This window comes from Taudactylus pleione, unplaced genomic scaffold (genome assembly GCF_031769625.1).
Source record: "Taudactylus pleione unplaced genomic scaffold, aTauple2 ptg000179l, whole genome shotgun sequence".
Taxonomy (NCBI): domain Eukaryota; kingdom Metazoa; phylum Chordata; class Amphibia; order Anura; family Myobatrachidae; genus Taudactylus; species Taudactylus pleione.
The window spans coordinates 32,597,851-32,618,211 of NW_028284581.1; the positions used below are offsets into that span (position 1 = coordinate 32,597,851).

The 20,361-nt window shown below is 41.9% G+C and overlaps 1 protein-coding gene across 4 annotated transcripts in view; it reads left to right on the forward strand.

The window, feature by feature from the left end:
- Positions 1–20,361, forward strand: part of LOC148519987 (cadherin-19-like) — a 146,074-nt gene that overhangs the window by 8,382 nt on the left and 117,331 nt on the right. For all 4 annotated transcript variants that reach the window (XM_088475992.1, XM_088475995.1, XM_088475994.1 and 1 more), the window contains exon 2: positions 9,991–10,337. In XM_088475992.1, coding sequence (XP_088332118.1) covers positions 10,095–10,337 — 243 coding nt within the window. In that variant the 5' untranslated portion in view covers positions 9,991–10,094. The remainder of the gene's footprint in view (positions 1–9,990; positions 10,338–20,361) is intronic.

Below are 20,361 nucleotides of genomic sequence, written 5' to 3' on the forward strand. Positions count from 1 at the left end.
TGATGGTGGAATATCTCTTGTATCCTTTAGTTCATGGTCCCTAACATTTAAAGACCAGAGTATCACTCCCATGTGTCCACATGCATATGTGGGGGCACCCACATTTCAAGGAGTAGCATCCACTCTTTGAAACAATAGACCTGATTCAGACCTGCTTGCTAGGATGCAATCGCTCGTGGCTGGCTGATATTTGAGTTCTGCGCATGTGTATGCATCACATTGCACGTGCACGAACCACTGCGACAGATCAGGAAGCACTCACTCAGCATAGACAGCCCAGTTGAATGAGTGACAGGAGAGGCCGTTTGTGGGTGGTAACAGGAGCAGGCCACTAGAAACAGGGGAGTGGATGTAAGAATGCAGGCATGCCTGTGTGTTTCAACGCCATTTCATAGGAGTGCATAATTAACAGGCAGCGTCATTGTACACGTCACCTGGTTGTATTTCACACTGAAGGGATCACAGTGCTTGCGGCCAGGTATAGTTATCCTCAAGCGTTGCGAGTACATCCGATGGTGCTCGATGTACCAATGTTTTCATGCACTTCCTGGAGATGACTTGCGCAAGTGGGCATCTTAGGAATGGCTGGTGGGCGTCTGCATACACAAAGTGATCACTCGCCAAGACATAGTGGGCATGCTAGTGCCTTGCCATGCGATCTCCTGCCTTGCTGGGAGTGCGTTGGATTAGCATATGCTGGGAGTGAGTGGCCACATCTGGCGACTGGCTCTAAATCAATGTCCCATATTAGTAGTTGTTATCCGGTGAACACTAGACAATGATATGAAACAGTACATAAAAAATCATATTTTCAACAAATGGGAAGGGATCAAATACCCAGATTTTCCTCATCTTTAGTCAAGTAAAGACTTAATTGCTTTGATTTAATTGAGTAGGTTTTCTCATTTTTAAAATTGGTACCCCTTGTTGTTCTACAATATTGTTCCTATACATTGTAAATGTATTTAAAGAAGGGGTGTGCACCGGCCACTTTTCGTGTTTTGTGTTTTGGTTTTGGATCTGGATCTTTCTTCGTGTTTTGGATCTGGATTGGTTTTGCCAAAACCACCCTTCCGTGTTTTGGGTTCTGGGTTTTGTGTTTTGGATCTGTATTTTTTTTTAAAAAAGCATAAAAACAGCTAAAATCACAGAATTTGTAGGTTTTTCTGCTCCTATGCTATTATTAACCTCAATAACCTTAATTTCCACTCATTTCCAGTCTATTCTGAACACCTCACACCTCACAATAGTGTTTTTATGTCCAAAACGTTGCACCGAGGTAGCTGGATGACTATGCTAAGCGACACGAGTGGGCGGCACAAACACGTGACCCATCTAGGCGTGAAACTGCAGTGGCAGACAGGATGGCAGTTTGAAAAACTAGGCCCCAAACTGTACATAATGCAAAGAAAAAAAAGAGGTGCAAGATGGAATTGTCCTTGGGCCCTCCCACCCACCCTTATGTTGTATAAACAGGACATGCACACTTTAACAAACCAATCATTTCAGCGCCAGGGTCTGCCACACAACTGTGGCTGAAATGATTGGTTCGTTTGGGCCCCCACAAAACAAGCTGGCAATTAATGTGTCCCTGTACAAACTGGCTCTATGGAGGCAAGATGTCATCCTCATCCTCCTCATCCACTGATTCCTCACCCTCTTCAGTGTGTACATCCTCATCCTCACAAAGTATTAACTCGTCCCCACTTGAATCCACCACCACAGGTCCCTCTGTACCTTCTGGAGGCTGGTCTCCCTGGAAGAGCTGATAATTCATTTTGATGAACATCATCTTCTCCACATTCTGTGGAAGCAACCTCCTACGCCTTTCGCTGACAAGGTTCCCGGCTGCACTAAACACTCTTTCGGAGTACACACTGGAGGGGGGGCAACTCAGGTAAAATAGAGCCAGTTTGTACAGGGGCCTCCAAATTGCCTCTTTTTCCTGCCAGTACAGGTATGGACTGTCTGCCATGCCTACTTGGATGCTGTCACCGATGTAATCCTCCACCATTCTGTCAATGGTGACAGTATCATATGCAGTGACAGTAGACATGTCAGAAATTGTTGCCAGGTCCTTCAGTCCGGACCAGATGTCCAAACTTGGTCCTGCCTGCCCTGCATCACCGCCAGCGGGTTGCTTAGGATACCTAAGTTTTTTCCTGGCAGCCCCAGTTGCAGGAGAAAATGAAAAAGGAGCCGTTGACGTGTCACGTTCCGCTTCAGCTGACAGTGTGTTCACCAGCAGGTCTTTGCACCTCTGCAGGCTTGTGTCGGCCGGAAAGAGAGACACCACATAGGCTTTAAACCTAGGATCGAGCACGGTGGCCAAAACGTAGTGGTCTGATTTCAACAGATTGACCACCCTGGAATCCTGGCAAAGCGAATGAAGGGCTTCATCCACAAGTCCCACATGCCGAGCGGAATCACTCCGTCTTAGCTCCTCCTTCACTTTCTCCAGCTGCTTCTGCAAAAGCCTGATGAGGGGAATGACCTGACTCAAGCTGGCAGTGTCTGAACTGACTTCACGTGTGGCAAGTTCGAAGGGCTGGAGAACCTTGCACAACACGGAAATCATTCTCCACTGCGCTTGAGTCAGGTGCATACCCCCTCCTTTGCCTATGTCATAGGTGGATGTATAGGCTTGTATGGCCTTTTGCTGCTCCTCCATCCTCTGAAGCATATAGAGGGTTGAATTCCACCGCGTCACAACCTCTTGCTTCAGGTGATGGCGGGGCAGGTTCAAGAGTGTTTGCTGGCGCTCCAGTCTTCGGCACGCAGTCGCTGAATGGCGAAAGTGGCCAGAAATTTTTCGGGCCACCCAAAGCGTCTCCTGCACGCCCCTGTCGCTTTTCAGAAAATTCTGCACCACCAAGTTTATTGTGTGAGCAAAACATGGGACGTGCTGGAATTTGCCCAGATGTAATGCCCGCACAATATTGGTGGCGTTGTCAAATATCACAAATCCCCAGGAGAGTCTAAGTGGGGTAAGCCACTGGGCGATGATTTCCCTCAGTTTCTCTAAGAGGTTGTCGGCGGTGTGCCTCTTACTGAAACCGGTGATACACAGCGTAGCCTGCCTTGTAACGAGCTGGCATTTCTGAGATGCTGCTACTGGTGACGCTGCTGCTGTTGCTGCGTAAGGTGATACATCTACCCAGTGGGCTGTCACAGTCATATAGTCCTTAGTCTGCCCTGTTCCACTTGTCCACATGTCCGTGGTTAAGTGGACATTGTGTACAACGGCATTTTTCAGGACACTGAGGACACTTTTTCTGATGTTTCTGTACAGTCTCGGTATCGCCTGCCTAGTGAAGTGGAATCTAGACGGGATTTGGAACCGGGGACACACTACCTCCATCAATTGTCTAAATCCCACTGCACTAATGGCGGATACCGGACGCACGTCTAACACCAACATAGCAGTCAAGGCCTCAGTTATACGTTTTGCTTCAGGATGACTGCTGTCGTACTTCATCCTCCTCGCTAAGGACTGTTGGAGGTTTGTTTAGTAAAAGTAGTGGTGTTCCTACTTCCTCTCTGGGATGATGAACGACTCCCAGCAGCAGCAACAGCAGCAGCGGCAGCAGTAGGCGTAGCAATGCAGGATCCTCCAGAGGAATCCCGGATAGGAGAGTCAGTCATGCCAGTGACATGGCCTGCAGGACTACTTCCGATCCTGACTAAGGAGGAAATTGACGAGGAGGGAGTTGACGGTGTGGTTTGCAGGCGCTTGGATACAACAGGACAACGGGATTTAGGTGTCCCTGGACTGCTTACGGTCTTAGCCAAAGTTTCTGAACTTGACAGTAACTTTTTATGAACGCGCTGCAGGTGCCGTATAAGGGAGGATGTTCCTAGGTGGTTGACGTCCCTACCCCTACTTATTTCACCTTTACATATGGTACATATGGCAAGACAGTTGTTGTCCGGATTTGGATAGAAATATTGCCAGACCAAAGAGGTGGAATGTTTGGTCTTCTGCCCAGGCATGACCGTGATGGGCTTTTTCATCCCACGGACAACAACTGTCTCCCCCGGAGCCTGATTTAAACAAACCACATCACCATCAGAATCCTCCTCGCCAACTTCCTCCTCAGCGCCAGCTACACCAGTATCCTCATCCTGTTGTACTTCAACAGTGACATCTTCAATTTGCATATCAGCAAGTGGACTGTGGGTGCTCCTTTCAGCACTTGCAGGGGGCGTGCAAATGGTGGAAAGAGCCACCTCTTCCCGTCCAGTGCTGGGAAGGTCAGGCATCGCAACCACCACCACACTTGGACTCTCCTTGGGGATTTGTGATATCTTCTTAGAAAGCACAGTTCTTCGCTGTGCTTTTGCCAGCTTAACTCTTTTGATTTTTTTAGTGGGAGGAGGGCTTCCATCGTCATGTGAAGCTGAACCACTAGTCATGAACATACTAGGGATCGACCTTAGCCGTTCCTTGCCACTCCGTGTCGTAAATGGCATATTGGCAAGTTTACGTTTCTCTTCAGCTGATTTAAATGTCTTTTTCAAGGTCATTTTCCTGAACTTTGCCATTTGGGATTGTATGTGCCCTCTACTATGACATTGGGCATCGGCCTTGGCAGACAACGTTGATGGCATGTTATCGTCTATGTCATGACTAGTGGCAGCAGCTTCAGCACTAGGAGGAAGTGGTTCTTGATCTTTCTCTATTTTATTTTTATCGGAGAAAGTTTGGTCCTCCATTTATGTTATATCGATTTGATATATACGTGCGGTTAAACACAGAAAATCATTTTTTTTTTTGGTTTGGACTGGAGTGTACTTTGTGGGTTACAGCACCCTTTAACGGTCAAGCCAGCCGGCCCTTTACTTATGACACAGGTGCACGCTTGGCACTACTTTGTTGATGCACGTGCGGCTACTGCGCACACAATTCACAAACACAGAAAATAATTTTTTTTTGGTTTGGACTGGAGTGTACTTTCGGGGGTTACAGCACCCTTAACGGTCAAGCCAGCCGGCCCTTTACTTATGACACAGGCGCACGCTTGGCACTACTTTGTTGATGCACGTGCGGCTACTGCGCACACAATTCACAAACACAGAAAATAATTTTTTTTTGGTTTGGACTGGAGTGTACTTTCGGGGGTTACAGCACCCTTTAACGGTCAAGCCAGCCGGCCCTTTACTTATGACACAGGCGCACGCTTGGCACTACTTTGTTGATGCACGTGCGGCTACTGTGCACACAATTCACAAACACAGAAAATAATTTTTTTTTGGTTTGGACTGGAGTGTACTTTCGGGGGTTACAGCACCCTTTAACGGTCAAGCCAGCTGGCCCTTTACTTATGACACAGGCGCACGCTTGGCACTACTTTGTTGATGCACGTGCGGCTACTGCGCACACAATTCACAAACACAGAAAATAATTTTTTTTTGGTTTGGACTGGAGTGTACTTTCGGGGGTTACAGCACCCTTTAACGGTCAAGCCAGCCGGCCCTTTACTTATGACACAGGCGCACGCTTGGCACTACTTTGTTGATGCACATGCGGCTACTGCGCACACAATTCACAAACACAGAAAATATATTTTTTTTTGGTTTGGACTGGAGTGTACTTTGGGGGTTACAGCACCCTTTAACGGTCAAGCCAGCCGGCCCTTTACTTATGACACAGGCGCACGCTTGGCACTACTTTGTTGATGCACGTGCGGCTACTGCGCACACAATTCACAAACACAGAAAATAATTTTTTTTTTGGTTTGGACTGGAGTGTACTTTGGGGGTTACAGCACCCTTTAACGGTCAAGCCAGCAGGCCCTTTACTTATGACACAGGCGCACGCTTGGCACTACTTTGTTGATGCACGTGCGGCTACTGCGCACACAATTCACAAACACAGAAAATAATTTTTTTTTGGGTTTGGACTGGAGTGTACTTTCGGGGGTTACAGCACCCTTAACGGTCAAGCCAGCCGGCCCTTTACTTATGACACAGGTGCACGCTTGGCACTACTTTGTCGATGCACGTGCGGCTACTGCGCACACAATTCACAAACACAGAAAATAATTTTTTTTTGGTTTGGACTGGAGTGTACTTTCGGGGGTTACAGCACCCTTTAACGGTCAAGCCAGCCGGCCCTTTACTTATGACACAGGCGCACGCTTGGCACTACTTTGTTGATGCACGTGCGGCTACTGCGCACACAATTCACAAACACAGAAAATAATTTTTTTTTGGATTGGACTGGAGTGTACTTTGGGGGTTACAGCACCCTTTAACGGTCAAGCCAGCTGGCCCTTTACTTATGACACAGGCGCACGCTTGGCACTACTTTGTTGATGCACGTGCGGCTACTGCGCACACAATTCACAAACACAGAAAATAATTTTTTTTTTGGTTTGGACTGGAGTGTACTTTCGGGGGTTACAGCACCCTTAACGGTCAAGCCAGCCGGCCCTTTACTTATGACACAGGTGCACGCTTGGCACTACTTTGTTGATGCACGTGCGGCTACTGCGCACACAATTCACAAACACAGAAAATAATTTTTTTTTTGGTTTGGACTGGAGTGTACTTTCGGGGGTTACAGCACCCTTAACGGTCAAGCCAGCCGGCCCTTTACTTATGACACAGGCGCACGCTTGGCACTACTTTGTTGATGCACGTGCGGCTACTGCGCACACAATTCACAAACACAGAAAATAATTTTTTTTTTGGTTTGGACTGGAGTGTACTTTCGGGGGTTACAGCACCCTTAACGGTCAAGCCAGCCGGCCCTTTACTTATGACACAGGCGCACGCTTGGCACTACTTTGTTGATGCACGTGCGGCTACTGCGCACACAATTCACAAACACAGAAAATATTTTTTTTTTGGTTTGGACTGGAGTGTACTTTCGGGGGTTACAGCACCCTTTAACGGTCAAGCCAGCCGGCCCTTTACTTATGACACAGGCGCACGCTTGGCACTACTTTGTTGATGCACGTGCGGCTACTGCGCACACAATTCACAAACACAGAAAATATATTATTTTTTTAGCACTTGGGGGGAGCACCCCTGATGGACAGAGCACCCCCTGGACAACACTACAGCACTCCTTTAGGACTGGGACACTGCACAGGACTTTGGAGTGGACACAGCCCCTATGGAGAACTGACTGCACAACACAGTCCAGCCAGCCCCTATGGACTTTGAAGTAGTGGACACAGCCCCTATTAACAACAGCAGCGCAGCACAACACAGCCAGCCCCTATGGACTTTGAAGTAGTGGACAACAGCATCACTACACTACACTACACTACACTACACTACACTACACAGCCCTAACTCCCACCCTCCCTCTTCACTGTCCACAGCCGAGTGAGAAAATGGCGCCGACGCGGGTACCTTATATAGGATCCAAAACCCGCGAGACTCGGAAGGCGGGATGATGACGTTTTGCCTCGATTTCAGATCCGAGTCAGGCGGGAAAAGTCGAGCCTGACTCGGATCGGACTCGGATCGGGGGGGCTCGGGGGGGTTCGGATTTCAGAAATCCGAACCCGCTCACCCCTAATTTAAAGTAGTTCAAGACTATGAAGATGAGAAAATAAATAAATAAATAATATTTGTATAATCCTGCTATTTAGTATTTTGGAAAGATGTAGTAATGCCAATTCAAGAACCAGACATTTTTTCTTTGTGGTATGTTTAGAACATATAAACATTTGGTTTTAGTTAACTTTTTTGTTTTCAAGATAAAATACTTTATTTAGCCATTTTGGTTAAATTTGATTTGATGTGTTAGAAATTGATGTAGGATAAACCACAAGGTGTTTTCTGTGCATTTCCCTTTAATGTGATGGTGGTATCCCCTTTTAAGAATTAGCATTCTGCTTGTGGATTTTGTTGACCTATAAAATTGTTTGGGGAAGGAGTTTTCTATTTTGATAGTTGCTGCAAGGCAGTTTAACTGCCTCTTTTTTGTGGTTTGGCCTCTGTCCTACCCTATTTGACTATCATGTTGTACGTGTAGTAAAGAACATTATGTGGTTTGTTAATGTTTAGTTTAAGATTAATAAATGCACTCTCCTTCTAATGACAGTATCTATAGTAAGCTAATTATCCTGATTGTGATATGACTACACCACTTGAATGGGTAGGTTATGTTATTTAGATAATTGAACACCAATGTTCAGTTTGTTTACTTGATTGTGTTTGTCATTTCTGTTCTTTAATGTCACCACTAATTTATTATTATTAATTGGTCAATACAATTTGACATTATTTTTAAAATTCCAGCACTGTTGTATGTGTCATTATTTAATTTTTATTCAAAATTTGGTTTCTATAGCAATGCAGGCTATATTGGGTCAATGCACAGAATCCACCATTACTGAGTTTCAAGTTACATACAATTCATATTGCCATAAGTGTAATTTCCGTTAAGTGTCTACTTTAATCATTATTTATTATATTCAAATTGCCCCAAATGTATTGCTTAAAATAATGTTTTCTCTTCTTTAAATCTTTTTTTTTTGCACGCACAGATCCTCACATGTTTTTGTAGAAGGCAGTTTATTTGTTTTCTACCATGTACATATGAATGTGGAATTACATTTTTTACTTTGCTTTGCAACATTGTTACACAATTGTGCTATAATATTGTTATACAATACTTATACATTTTGTTTGGACAGTCATAGTTATTGTTTCTGATTTTTTTAAGCAATTTTGCCTCCTTTGCCTTCTATAGCATTTATTTTCTAGACCGTGGCAAAAATGTCTTTCATTTTCTTTATAGTCATATGAATAAGGATGACTGAGAGAATCTTTCTGAAAGTTCATGTGCTAGTAGTTAACTTTACTTTCTGTTTTATTTTTCACTTATTTCACATGGCAGACTTTAGTCTCCCTTCCTACCTAATATTTCTTTACTCATTATCTCTCTGTTCCACGCAAACCTTGTTTTTTCTCAATTCCAGTATATCCTTTTAAATGCTATTTGCTCTCGCATGTCTTACACCTTTCTCAATGTGGACCTTGCAATTGGAATCCTCTTAGTAGATAAATCTTAATTATTGAAAAGGTCCTGTTCATACAGTACTTGTGTTTCTAATACAGTACATTAATGATAAATATAAGCATAATAAAGTGATTTCTATTATCTTTGAGAGGAATCTACATATTATCTGTGCCAAAATGCTGTACATGTTTTTTTGAAAAATAAATGGTCTATTTGGTTGGTGCTGTATTTAGTTTTTACTCTTAGGGCAATATTTAGTAGAGATCTTGCCCATAGCATCCAATCAGATTCTAGCTATTATCTTCTAGAAGGTGCTAGTTAAATGTTAAGTAGAATCTGATTGGTTGCTATGGGCAACATCTCCACTTCTAAAAACATTCACTTTAGTAAATATACCCCATAGTACTGAATATTTCTATTTTAGCAAACAGTGGTTTATAAAGAAAACAACTCTAAAGCTGCATACACACAACGATTTTGTATATGAACGATTTTAGAAAAGGATTTTCGTTCATTTTTTCAAGGGAAAAATGAACAAAAATCGTTTACTAAAATCGGTCATTTACTATTGTAATGAGCAATTTTTTTGAACTACAAATGATTTTTGCATATCCCCTTACTGAAAATTGTTGAGTTGGTCTGTCTGACTGAACTACAAACTACAAATGTGAATGCACATGAACGATAATCGTACATTGTTTTAACTCAGAAAGTGAACGATTTTTTCAACGATTGAATGATAAACGATATTGTTAACGATAATCGTTCAAAAAATTGTTGTGTGTGTATGCACCTTAATTAGTATGTTTTTAATGTACCACAAACTGATTGTTGTAAGTAGTGGCAGCAAAAATTCTTACAGTAATCAATACACACATCTATACTACAGTATATCAAAAATAAATATTTGATATACATAATTTAGATCAATGGTAAATGGATGTTTTGTGTTTTTAATCTCTTTAATGTGTTTGCTATAAAGTGTTTTTTTCTCTTTTTTCCCCTAGAATTGTGAAGACAATGGAATTTGGTGTTCTACAACGCAGACTCTAACAACCAATATGTTAATAGTAGCATAACATTTTATATATATATATATATATATATATGTATGTATATATATAACTTGTTTTTTTATTTTGGAAAGAGCAATATGAGAGACATCTGTATATGTCTGTCCATTCTCTTTGAGCTATCGTTACTATGGCCTTGTGCCATAAGTATGAGTTTCCTGAACTCTATTAATCAACAAACTAAATTTGAAAATCATGTAAGAGTCAAGCGAGGGTGGTCATGGGAACCACTGTATGTTACTGAAGAACAAGAAGTGGACAAAGCATTGTATGTTGGACAGGTAAGCATAGCCACATGTTAATGATTATAATTGTAATGTATTTGTATTATTATAGTATTATTTGTTGGTGCTCTTGTTGTCCAGTAATTACTATAGCACCAAAATCTTAAGCAGTTTGTTGATGTACCAAAAAATGAAAGTAAGTTAACAAATACTGAGACAATATTTATAGAAATCTCTGTCAATAAAAGTTCAACATCTAATGGTGAAGAATAATATGCTAATGAAGAAATGTTTTTTTTACCTAATTTTACCAGAAAGTCTCATAATGGAAGCAAAAAGCTTATGGTTTCAGTGCCATAGGATGGCTATTATCTGCACTGTCCAGTGCTTCCAACCAAACATGTGACATCAGGATGTTACATTGAGGGAGCAGGGCTGGCTTGGCCATGAAGAAGAGGAGAGATCCAGAGCATTTTAAGGACATCCTGGGTGGCTCTGCAGATTGCAGGGTGCATGCCTGGTGCATCCTAAGGATACTCTGGGTAGTGCTTTGGTGGATCTATAGACTGCAGGGTTTATTCCAGGCATTTTTGCAGGCCAAATTCAGGTGTTTTAGGGCAGTGATGCTGTCAACCCCTAGGCCCAGCATACTGGTCGGTGACACAATACTAGTTTTTGCTGTGAATGGGGAAATATGAATGGGTATGAGTTTCTAAAAGTGTAATTTTTTCAGGATTTTGCATAGAAGTTTAAAACAGCAGTTTTAAAAATGAAAAATCAACCTGATTCCACTGTTGGAGATTTCCAATGGGTGGTCTGTGTACTGTAGATGGACACTTTACACAGGGCTCTCTCACCTCCATGTTGATACCACCACTAATCAGAGGGTTTGAGCCCTAGAACCAGCTTAAGGTTAAGTCCAGCCAAGTGAAGCGACTTGCCCTGGTTCCCTGTCTTTGCTCCACCACTGGAATTTCAGCCCTGATTGACTCTCAGCCTAGCAGCAAGAGGGCACAGCACACAGATTCTGCCTGATATACATATCAGAACTTTTCCAGAGCATAGGGTCTGCTGTCTGCTGACTCTTTGTGCACCTTATTACTGGGGATTGCAACTGTGAACCTGTACATCTGAATTGTGTAGTTCACAGCCACCATCTTCGTAGGTTACCCAGATGCCACTTGCTACCACTAGCCTCCAGCTTGTATTGGCTCTTATATGGCACCACAGACCACCATGCTCCATACGCTCCAAACTTCTGAAGCTGGACTACTCTGTATAGGTAACAACCAACATATAGAACCTGCTCTAGATACTTTATCACACCATTCTGTGTACTAACTGCTACTTCTTACATGTTTTCGGTTAAATTTATTAAGACATTATCCACCTGTTCAAATTACATTTTAATTTGATTGTATCTAGTGCTCTGTTGTTGTACCATTACATAATGAAAATGTTTGAGACTAAACATTCTAAAGACATCAAAAAAAGCCAGGCCTGAAGAGCAAAGGATAAGCAAGCAACCACTTCTGATATTATTAGTCTTTCTTTTTCTTCCAGAGAAAAGGAGACTTTTAATGGAGGTTCTGATACTGCTAAATACATCACCCATTCTCTTCTATGAGTTCAGCAGATAACAAGGCTGATACTGCCTTTATTTAACAAAAAGCTAAATCACTGATTGAATCCATAAATTGTGCCCTAGCACAATTAAAAGAGCACTCTGAGCATTTCTAAGAAGACAAACAACATATCTTGTATATGGAGGATGAACAGGCAACAGTACATACTAAGCTGCCTGCTCAGGAGTTCACTATTACAGCAACGCATAGTAAATTAAAGGACTTGGAAAATAGAAATTGATGCAATAATCTTATGTTTCATACAGTAGGACTCTTTGAATCTATGAAACCTAGATGCAATTGGTCTCCCACTAGCTACCTGAAGTGTAATATCACACCAGACTCAGTAGTGGTGGAATGAGTGCATAGAGTAGTCCCTGAGCACTAATCTGGCCAAAGGAAACCTAGACCAGTTATCTTTATTAAGATTCTCAATTATGACAACATAGTCATGGAGGTCTTTTGCAAGCATCCTGGGCTTCAATATCAAGGGGAGAGACTTTTATTGTTCCAAGATTTCTCCTACCCATTTTGCCATGCAGTGACTAGAATTTTTTTTGCAACTGGAGTGAAATTTGCTTTGCTGTATTATTCCAAGCTGAAGATCCTTCACAGTGAAAAACCTTGTTTCTTTGTGGACTACCTCTCTACTATGTCATCCTCTGTAGGCGATTCATACTCCCCTGTATATCCTAGGATATGCTCAGCCCTCCTTAGCATTATAATGCCGTAACTGATTGAGTGCAGGTTTAGTATTACTACTCTGCAAATTCCTGCTGCTCCTCCAGTACTGCTCATATTTCAGTGGGAGTTTTTCGTTTCTAGTTTGTTTTTTCCTTATGTATTTTCTATCAGATCATATTTTATGTATTTTGTATTTTAAGCTTTTATGTTGGATGCCCCAAAGAGTTCTAAAAAGGTTTTAAAATGGAAATATCAGATTCCATTTTTGTTTTGTGCATAGTACATGTTTCTCTTTCATGTTTGGGGCAGCTCCCTCACTATTTTTTTTTCAATATATTATTTCTGGTTGTTCCACCTGCTCTCTGGAATGGGTTGGGACATTTCCTGTCTTGTCTCTAATCTGCATGTTTACAATAGAGTTGTTGGTGGTTAAACGAGTGCAGAGACTTCTAAACATAATGTTATCTTAAATTAGTTAGATGGACTGTAGAAGAGCTCAATGTACTGTTCAAACATCCTATAGATCTGCAATATCTTAGACAAGTCAGGCCAGGTGGAGTACTTTTCAGGAATTGCATTGGAAAAAGGGAATCCCAATGTTCTTAGGGATAGCTGGATCCAGGATTATGAGTCTGCCTCCTTCACAGTCAAATGGTAGGTGATTGTAATTTTTTTTAGAAAACACATACAGTATTGTATTCTGGATACATTTATTGATAACAATTATAGATATTTGATTTTGAAGCTGGAATTAGTTGGGGAGAAATTCACACTGGCTAATATCTTACATTTTTATAACCAATATATACTCCCATCTTCAAGGTTGGAAAAGGGTGTTATTGTTATGTGAGGGGATTTTAATGCAGTTCAGTCCTCCACACTGGATAGATTGATATGTTCATGGATGTAGGGAAGTAGTCCACCCCTGGATTCAGAGCTACTGACCAACTCATTTCACTTGTTAGATCCATGGAAGTACCAACATCCCATATATAGGCCTTATATCTTTATTCCCACACCCACCAATTTTTCTTTAAGAATAGATTATTGGTTAACTTACCATTCACTTCTCCATAGGGTGAAGGATTAAGGTGTTGAGAATATAGTAATATCTGACCATGCTCAACTTGTATATCCTTAGCCCTTTATACTTCAATCACCTTCTATTTCAATTGTTGTTTTCCCACATACCTGGAAAATTCCACAAAACTATATTGAAAGTCAGTTTTTAAACTTTGTGGATGATATTACTGTTATGGAACTCCAACTCAATTGTGTAAGACCCCTAGCCACCCATTATACCCATAGTTTTATGCACACACTTAGACTACTACCAGGTCTTAAACAGTAGGAGCTTACACAATTGGCTGGAGACTGCAGGATAGAATGGAGTAACAAATGATAAGGCACAGACAAGACTGGAACACAAAGTGTTAAAGGACAGGTCTGGGTCAGGACTTCAGCTGCAGAAAACAAGGCACTGAGGTGGAATGTAGAGTACTGTGCAGCTGGAAAACACTTGCAGGCTGAGCTGGGGAAAGGCATAATGAGAACAGTCTGGGGTAACAAGACAGGCACAGGATCAGGTAAGATTCATGCACAGCTGACAGGCAAGGCTTCTGATAGGCAGATAGTCCACAGGACCAAGCAAAGTATTACAGAAATGGACAGAGTTTCCACTGAAATGTATAATTACAGGAACCTGGAACACAGACCAGCAACTTACACAAGAGTATAACCAGCAAGATGGAGCAGGTCTGGCTGCCCTATATGAAGGAGCTACACCAATCAGCATGCAGGTACAGGAATTAACAGATTAGCAGCAGCTGCAGCTCTGACAATCTCTCCATCAGGCCTAGCATTACTCATGGCGGCCTGGTGTCTTGGTCTCCCAGCAACTGCAGGTGCCATCTGAGTTCAGTGTCTGTGTTGCCTGGTGACGAGGGAGACTGTCAGGCACTGCTGCCAACAGATGCAGCATCCTGGTTGGCCGGCGACTACTGGGACCTGTGCAGGTAACAAGCTGCGATGGTGGCTTGTGACAATTACCCACATTGATTATTTATACCAACTTGTTTTGGGCTCCTTCAAAGCTTAAAATCTATATTGAGAGGCCATATCATAGCCAATGTAGTCCACAAATGTAAGACATTATTAAGTAATTCCCAGGCCATTAGTGCTTATTTGTCTGCAGCATACAGTATGCCGCTATGATGTCTCATAAAACATCCTTTACCTGACACTCTTATACAGAGGCAAATAAACTCTAAGATTATTTATGTACTGAAAAGGCCCAACTTAACTGGAACTACCAGAAAAATCATTACTTCAGGTGGGCAAACAAATTAAGCACATTTTTAATTGTATTTACCTGATTTGATTTGTTTATTAAAGCTTGATCTGCCCCAACCATTTTAAAAATAGCACCTTGTTCACTTGTTTATCAGCTCATAAAGAAATTTTGGAAGCTTTTCCAAAACATTATGAAGACCTACAATATATAGTGTTCTATCAGATAATCCTTTTGATGATGGATTTTTGAGAGAGTTGGACGTGTCCACTCTTTCTGATGCTGACAGATCTATGTTAACAGCACCTCACAGAGATGAAACACTGAGGTGTTATTAAGTCTCTAATGGCTTTAGTGCCAAGTATTATAGACTGTTATTGCCACACTTTTTACCAGAATTGACATCCCATTATAATTCACTTATTGATGGCAATGATGCTTCTTACTGCTTTAATCAAGCAAAAATTAATGTTTTGTCTAAACCAGATAAAGACCCCACCTTATTGCTGTCTTATAGACCTATTTCATTACTGAATCAAGATCTGAAAATATTCAATATGTTAATTGCACAAAAGGCAGGATGTACTAAGGTTGCAGTGACCATTCTGCCAGTCACCACAACCTTACTAATCACATATGTACTAACATATGCGATTAGTATCACAAAGGACAGCTCTTGCAATAAGAGCTGCCCTTTTCAAAGCAGCCGATGCCGGGTGAGGGGTCTCCATGGGACCCCGCCCCCTCCGAACGATGGGAACTTCCTGCTGGTGACCTGTGCAGGAAATCTCTGGCTCCTCCTCCTCCTTCCTGCACCCGGAAGAAGACTAGGAGGAGACGGAGGACTCAGGAGGAGCATGGCCAGCAAACATGGAGAGTCAGGTGAGTGGGTGCCATTGCTGGGCAATGGCAGGGTGGGGAGGTGGTGGCGAATGATCGGGTGCTGGTTTGCGGTAAGAAGCCCATAGGCTTCTATAGGGTAATGCCAGGTTTATCTGGCGGTAACCTCCGCACCGATAATAGGGTTGCCAGGGCTTAGTACATATGGCAATATGGTAAAAAAACTGAAAACAGGGTTTTTACCACATTTTTCCTTTAGTACATCCTGCCCAAAGACTGCAATGGTTGTGTTACCCTATTTACCACATCCTACACAGATGGGATTTGTGAAGGGTATTTCCTCTGTACATAATAATATTTAGATTGTTGGTGGTGACTAAGAAACAAACACATACAGTATTACTGAAGCTAAACAGAATATGGTAATAAACTGTAATGCTGACAAAGCCTTCAACAGGGTTTCTTGGATATAGATTCCCAGAGTATTGCCTCTATGTGGTTTTGGACCTGACTTTTTAGAATATTTCAAATTTTGTATCAATTCCCCTCTGTTTTCTTAATGGTGAATGGAATGAATCCAGCTTTGTCTGTCTTTGTGTGGGATACTTCTTAGGGCTACCCCTGTCACCTGTGTTATTTAATATAGCACTGGATCTTTTCATTTGACATTTTGTTATTTGTAGGCTAAAGAATGGTATTATGGTTGGTCAACATGACATAAAAGTTTATTTTGTGGTTGATTTATTAGTTAATGTTAATAACCCATATACTGCTGTTCTTGATGCACTAAACATTTTAGGTGATTACCACTCCATTTATGGCTTCTTAATAAATACCTCTAAAACCGAGGCTTTACCATCCACTGTAGTGGCTAGAAAAGAGTGAGGAACTGGTTTTCTTTTTTATTGGGCCCAGGCTATTTTAACATATTTGGGTTTACATATCCCGAGTCCCAACACAACACTCACTCTTATATGAGGCTAATCACCCAAATATAATCAACTGCAGTTGGTCTGATTTTCAATCTTGGAGACGCCTCCCTCTTTCTAATTTGGGCCATACGCAGCTAATTTAAATGGTCAGATTCCCCTAACTTTTTATATACCTTTAAAAGGCTGTCACTATTATTATGTAAAATATATGTATTCACTGTAACATGACCATAAGTACATTTATATAGGCTGGTAAATTCCCCTTTATATATTTATATAAATTACAACAGTCAAAGGATTTGGGTGGTATTAATTTGCCATGTCTTAAAACCTATGCATTAGCGGTTCCTTACAGAAATGCGATGGGCTGGATTGATGGTGGTGAATTTTATACTAAACTTTTGATAAAACAATCTTTTATCCCTATGCTGCATTTAGCTAGTCTACTTCATACTCACCCTTCTGCCATCCCTCCAGCTATAAAGGAAAATATATTGCTTCTTTCCACTTGAAAAGCTTGGCAGGCAATTCACACATGTTTAAACTCTCACCTTCTGTTACATATTATCTTCCTTTAATTGTCGTTACTGGGTTTCATACTAGATACCACAAACCTTGATTTGGACTTGGTGCCCCAATGGACTTGTTAGGTTTATTAATTTTTAGATCAAACTCATAGTAGCCCGATTATACACCTTTATTTGCATATATGTAGGTTGATAGCTATGGGTGTAACTACCATAGGTGCAAGGGTTGCAGCTGCTATGGGGCCCAGAGCTAAGGGTGGCCCATCTCCCTTATCAAAGTTACTTGTGTTATATACATTTTTCACCATTGGGTTGTACATAGGTACCCTTACAAACTTTTGCTATGGGATCTTCAAATTAGAGATGTGCAGTTTCAGTTTTACTTGGTTTTACTCGGATTTGTTCGGATCTCAAAAACGGCATTCCATTGGCTATCGGCTTTCATGTGTTTTGGATAACCAATAAAATAAATCCGAACTAATCTGAACTTGCGATAATTTTGGTAATCCGAACCCGCACATCTCTACTTCAAATACCTAGTTACGCCCCTGCTGATAGCTTTATTTCAAAATCATTTAGGATGTTAGCACCTCCCGAATCTAGCAGTGGATTGGATGGTGAACTTCTCCCTAAAACCCGGGGCCCATTTTCCACTTCATTAATATACTTGCTTTCCCATATATAATAGATCTTGACACTGCCAATAGTGGCCTGTCAAAATGGAGTGAGACATTTCCTGATTCAAGTTATCTATTGTGGTATGTTCTTATGGGTTACAGTCAATAGATAGACAGTAAAAAGGTCGACAATGTCGAGATACTGTAGACAACAGATGTTAGACAGGGACAAAAGTTTGACAAAAACAAAAGATATACACAGAAATGTTGACATGGATGTATGTCGACAGGTACAAAAGGTTGACAGGTTCAAACAGTTGACACAAAACAGGTAGACACAAAAATGGTCGACAAATGTTTTCTTTTAGTTTTTTTAGGGTTAGGCACTAGAAGGGATGGTTAGGGATAGGCACTTACTCCGATGGCAAGTGTTAGGCACCAGGAGGTAGGGTTAGGCACCAAGGGGAGGGTTAGGGTTAAGATTAGGGTTAGCAAAAAAAATGTGTTGACCATTTTTGCATCAAGTTTTTCACCCTGATGACCTTTTGTAGCCATCAACTTTCATCATTGTTGACATTTACTGTGTTGACATTGTGTCCCTGTCGACCTATTGCCTGTCTAACACCTGTGGCCTGTCTAGACATTGTCTATCTAATTCCTGTCTAACTTTTATACCAAACCCTGTTCATATGCCACCTTTAACAAACAATTAATATCAGCCTCCTAGCAGAATTCATCTCAAACTACTGCACAGATCATATTGCTCACCAAAATTGAGGGTTCTTACTGGTGCTTCTTTGGATTCTAACTGTTTTAAATGTGCACAGTCAGATGCAGATTTGGTACATTGCATGTGGTCATGTTCTAATGTATAGCGGTTTAGGCAGTTTGTTCGGGGTTATATCGTGCATGATATTCACTATTTCTAGTGAGTGTGCTTAATGGAATACTATAATTACTGCCCCTGAAAGCACACTGACCTCTGGCACTTGTCACTTTTGATAAAGGTAGCTGCAGTTGTGAATAAAATATGGGTTTATCCTGATGATTCAGATTCTACCTTGATGCGACTAGACCTGGCTCACCTCTTTCAGATGGTCTGGGTTGAGCTATTTATTGATGTGGAAGGCAGCAGAAACTTTCTTAAGGTCTGGCACACCTATGTCCAAAAACATACTGTAGGGCCTGATTGAGAGGTGCACACAGTGTTGATGATACATGCAAGCACCAACATTTCATGCCTCCACATGTGTCTAAGTCGCACTGTGCATGCATCTAGATGGTTACCGCTGTGAGATCCAGAGCAAAATTGATGCAATATTCTAGGATTTCACACTGAAGTGGTTAGGCAGATGCAGGCATGTCATGGGTGTGTTGCTGACAGTGGCTGTGTCTTTTGCCACAGTAGCACAGACATAGGATGCCATGTTCAGATGGAGAAATTGCACCTGCCATAGGGATGGTGCAAGCTTCGAATGTGTGACCAATTGTGAAGCGATGGTGCATTTATAGATGCATTGAGATGGATTAGTGCCACAGCCAGAAGGGGTCTCAGTAGGAAGAGCAATGGTCAATGCATTATCATAAAGATGCAGACATGGCTGCAGCAGAAGATGCAGCCATGGCTGTGACAATGGGCACCTCAACTCAGCCTGGGCACCTCAACTCAGCCAAGCATTTCTTTACACACCAGGTTTGTTTATCTCTGTTGTACAATCTGGAAACCCTGTCCCAGGGATTGCCCACTTTCTTGCCCTTATTCATTTCCATAATGTGTCTTTTCTGTTACTGCTCTTATGTACAGGGGTGGATTGGGATGAAGAACCAGCTCAGGAAATATATGGAATCAGCCTTAATGGAGGCGGGGACTGTAGAGGGGGTGGGGTCTTTGTTCTTACATAGATCCCAGTGTGGGTCTTGCATTTCTGAGTGAGTGAGTGAATGTGAGTGTGTGTATATACAGTATGTGTATGTGTATATAAGATATATATATATATATATATATATATATGTGTATGTGAAGTATGTATATATATTTATATATGTGTATATATATATGTGTATATACATATATATATTTATATGTGTGTGTGTGAATCTAGGACCTCATTCAGAGCCGCTCGCAAAATGCGCTCGCTCTGAATGAGGGTGGCCACATCTAAAACATGATCCAGCCTCCTGGCCGCTTGCTAGGCTGTGGTTTACCACCCACAGCTTTAACGAGCGGCCAGGATGATGGTCGCGAAGGTCATGACCATCGCGACTATCGGGGCTTCTGACTAGACCCTTGTGGTAGGGTCTCATCTGCCGCAAGCCCCAGAGAGCTTCCGGCTCTAATAGAGAGAATTTCTCTCTCACTCCAGGGCTTGCACACACGCTGTGCGGCCGCTGTGCGTGCGCAGAGCCAAACATTGACCCACTTGCGAGCACTCATGTGCTTGCGAGTGGGTTTGAATTAGACCCTTAGTGTAGATTCTGCCATTACTCTCCTAAAATGCATATTAAAGCAGAAAACATATCCAGACAAGAATTAACATCTAAAAACATATATTGATATATACACACA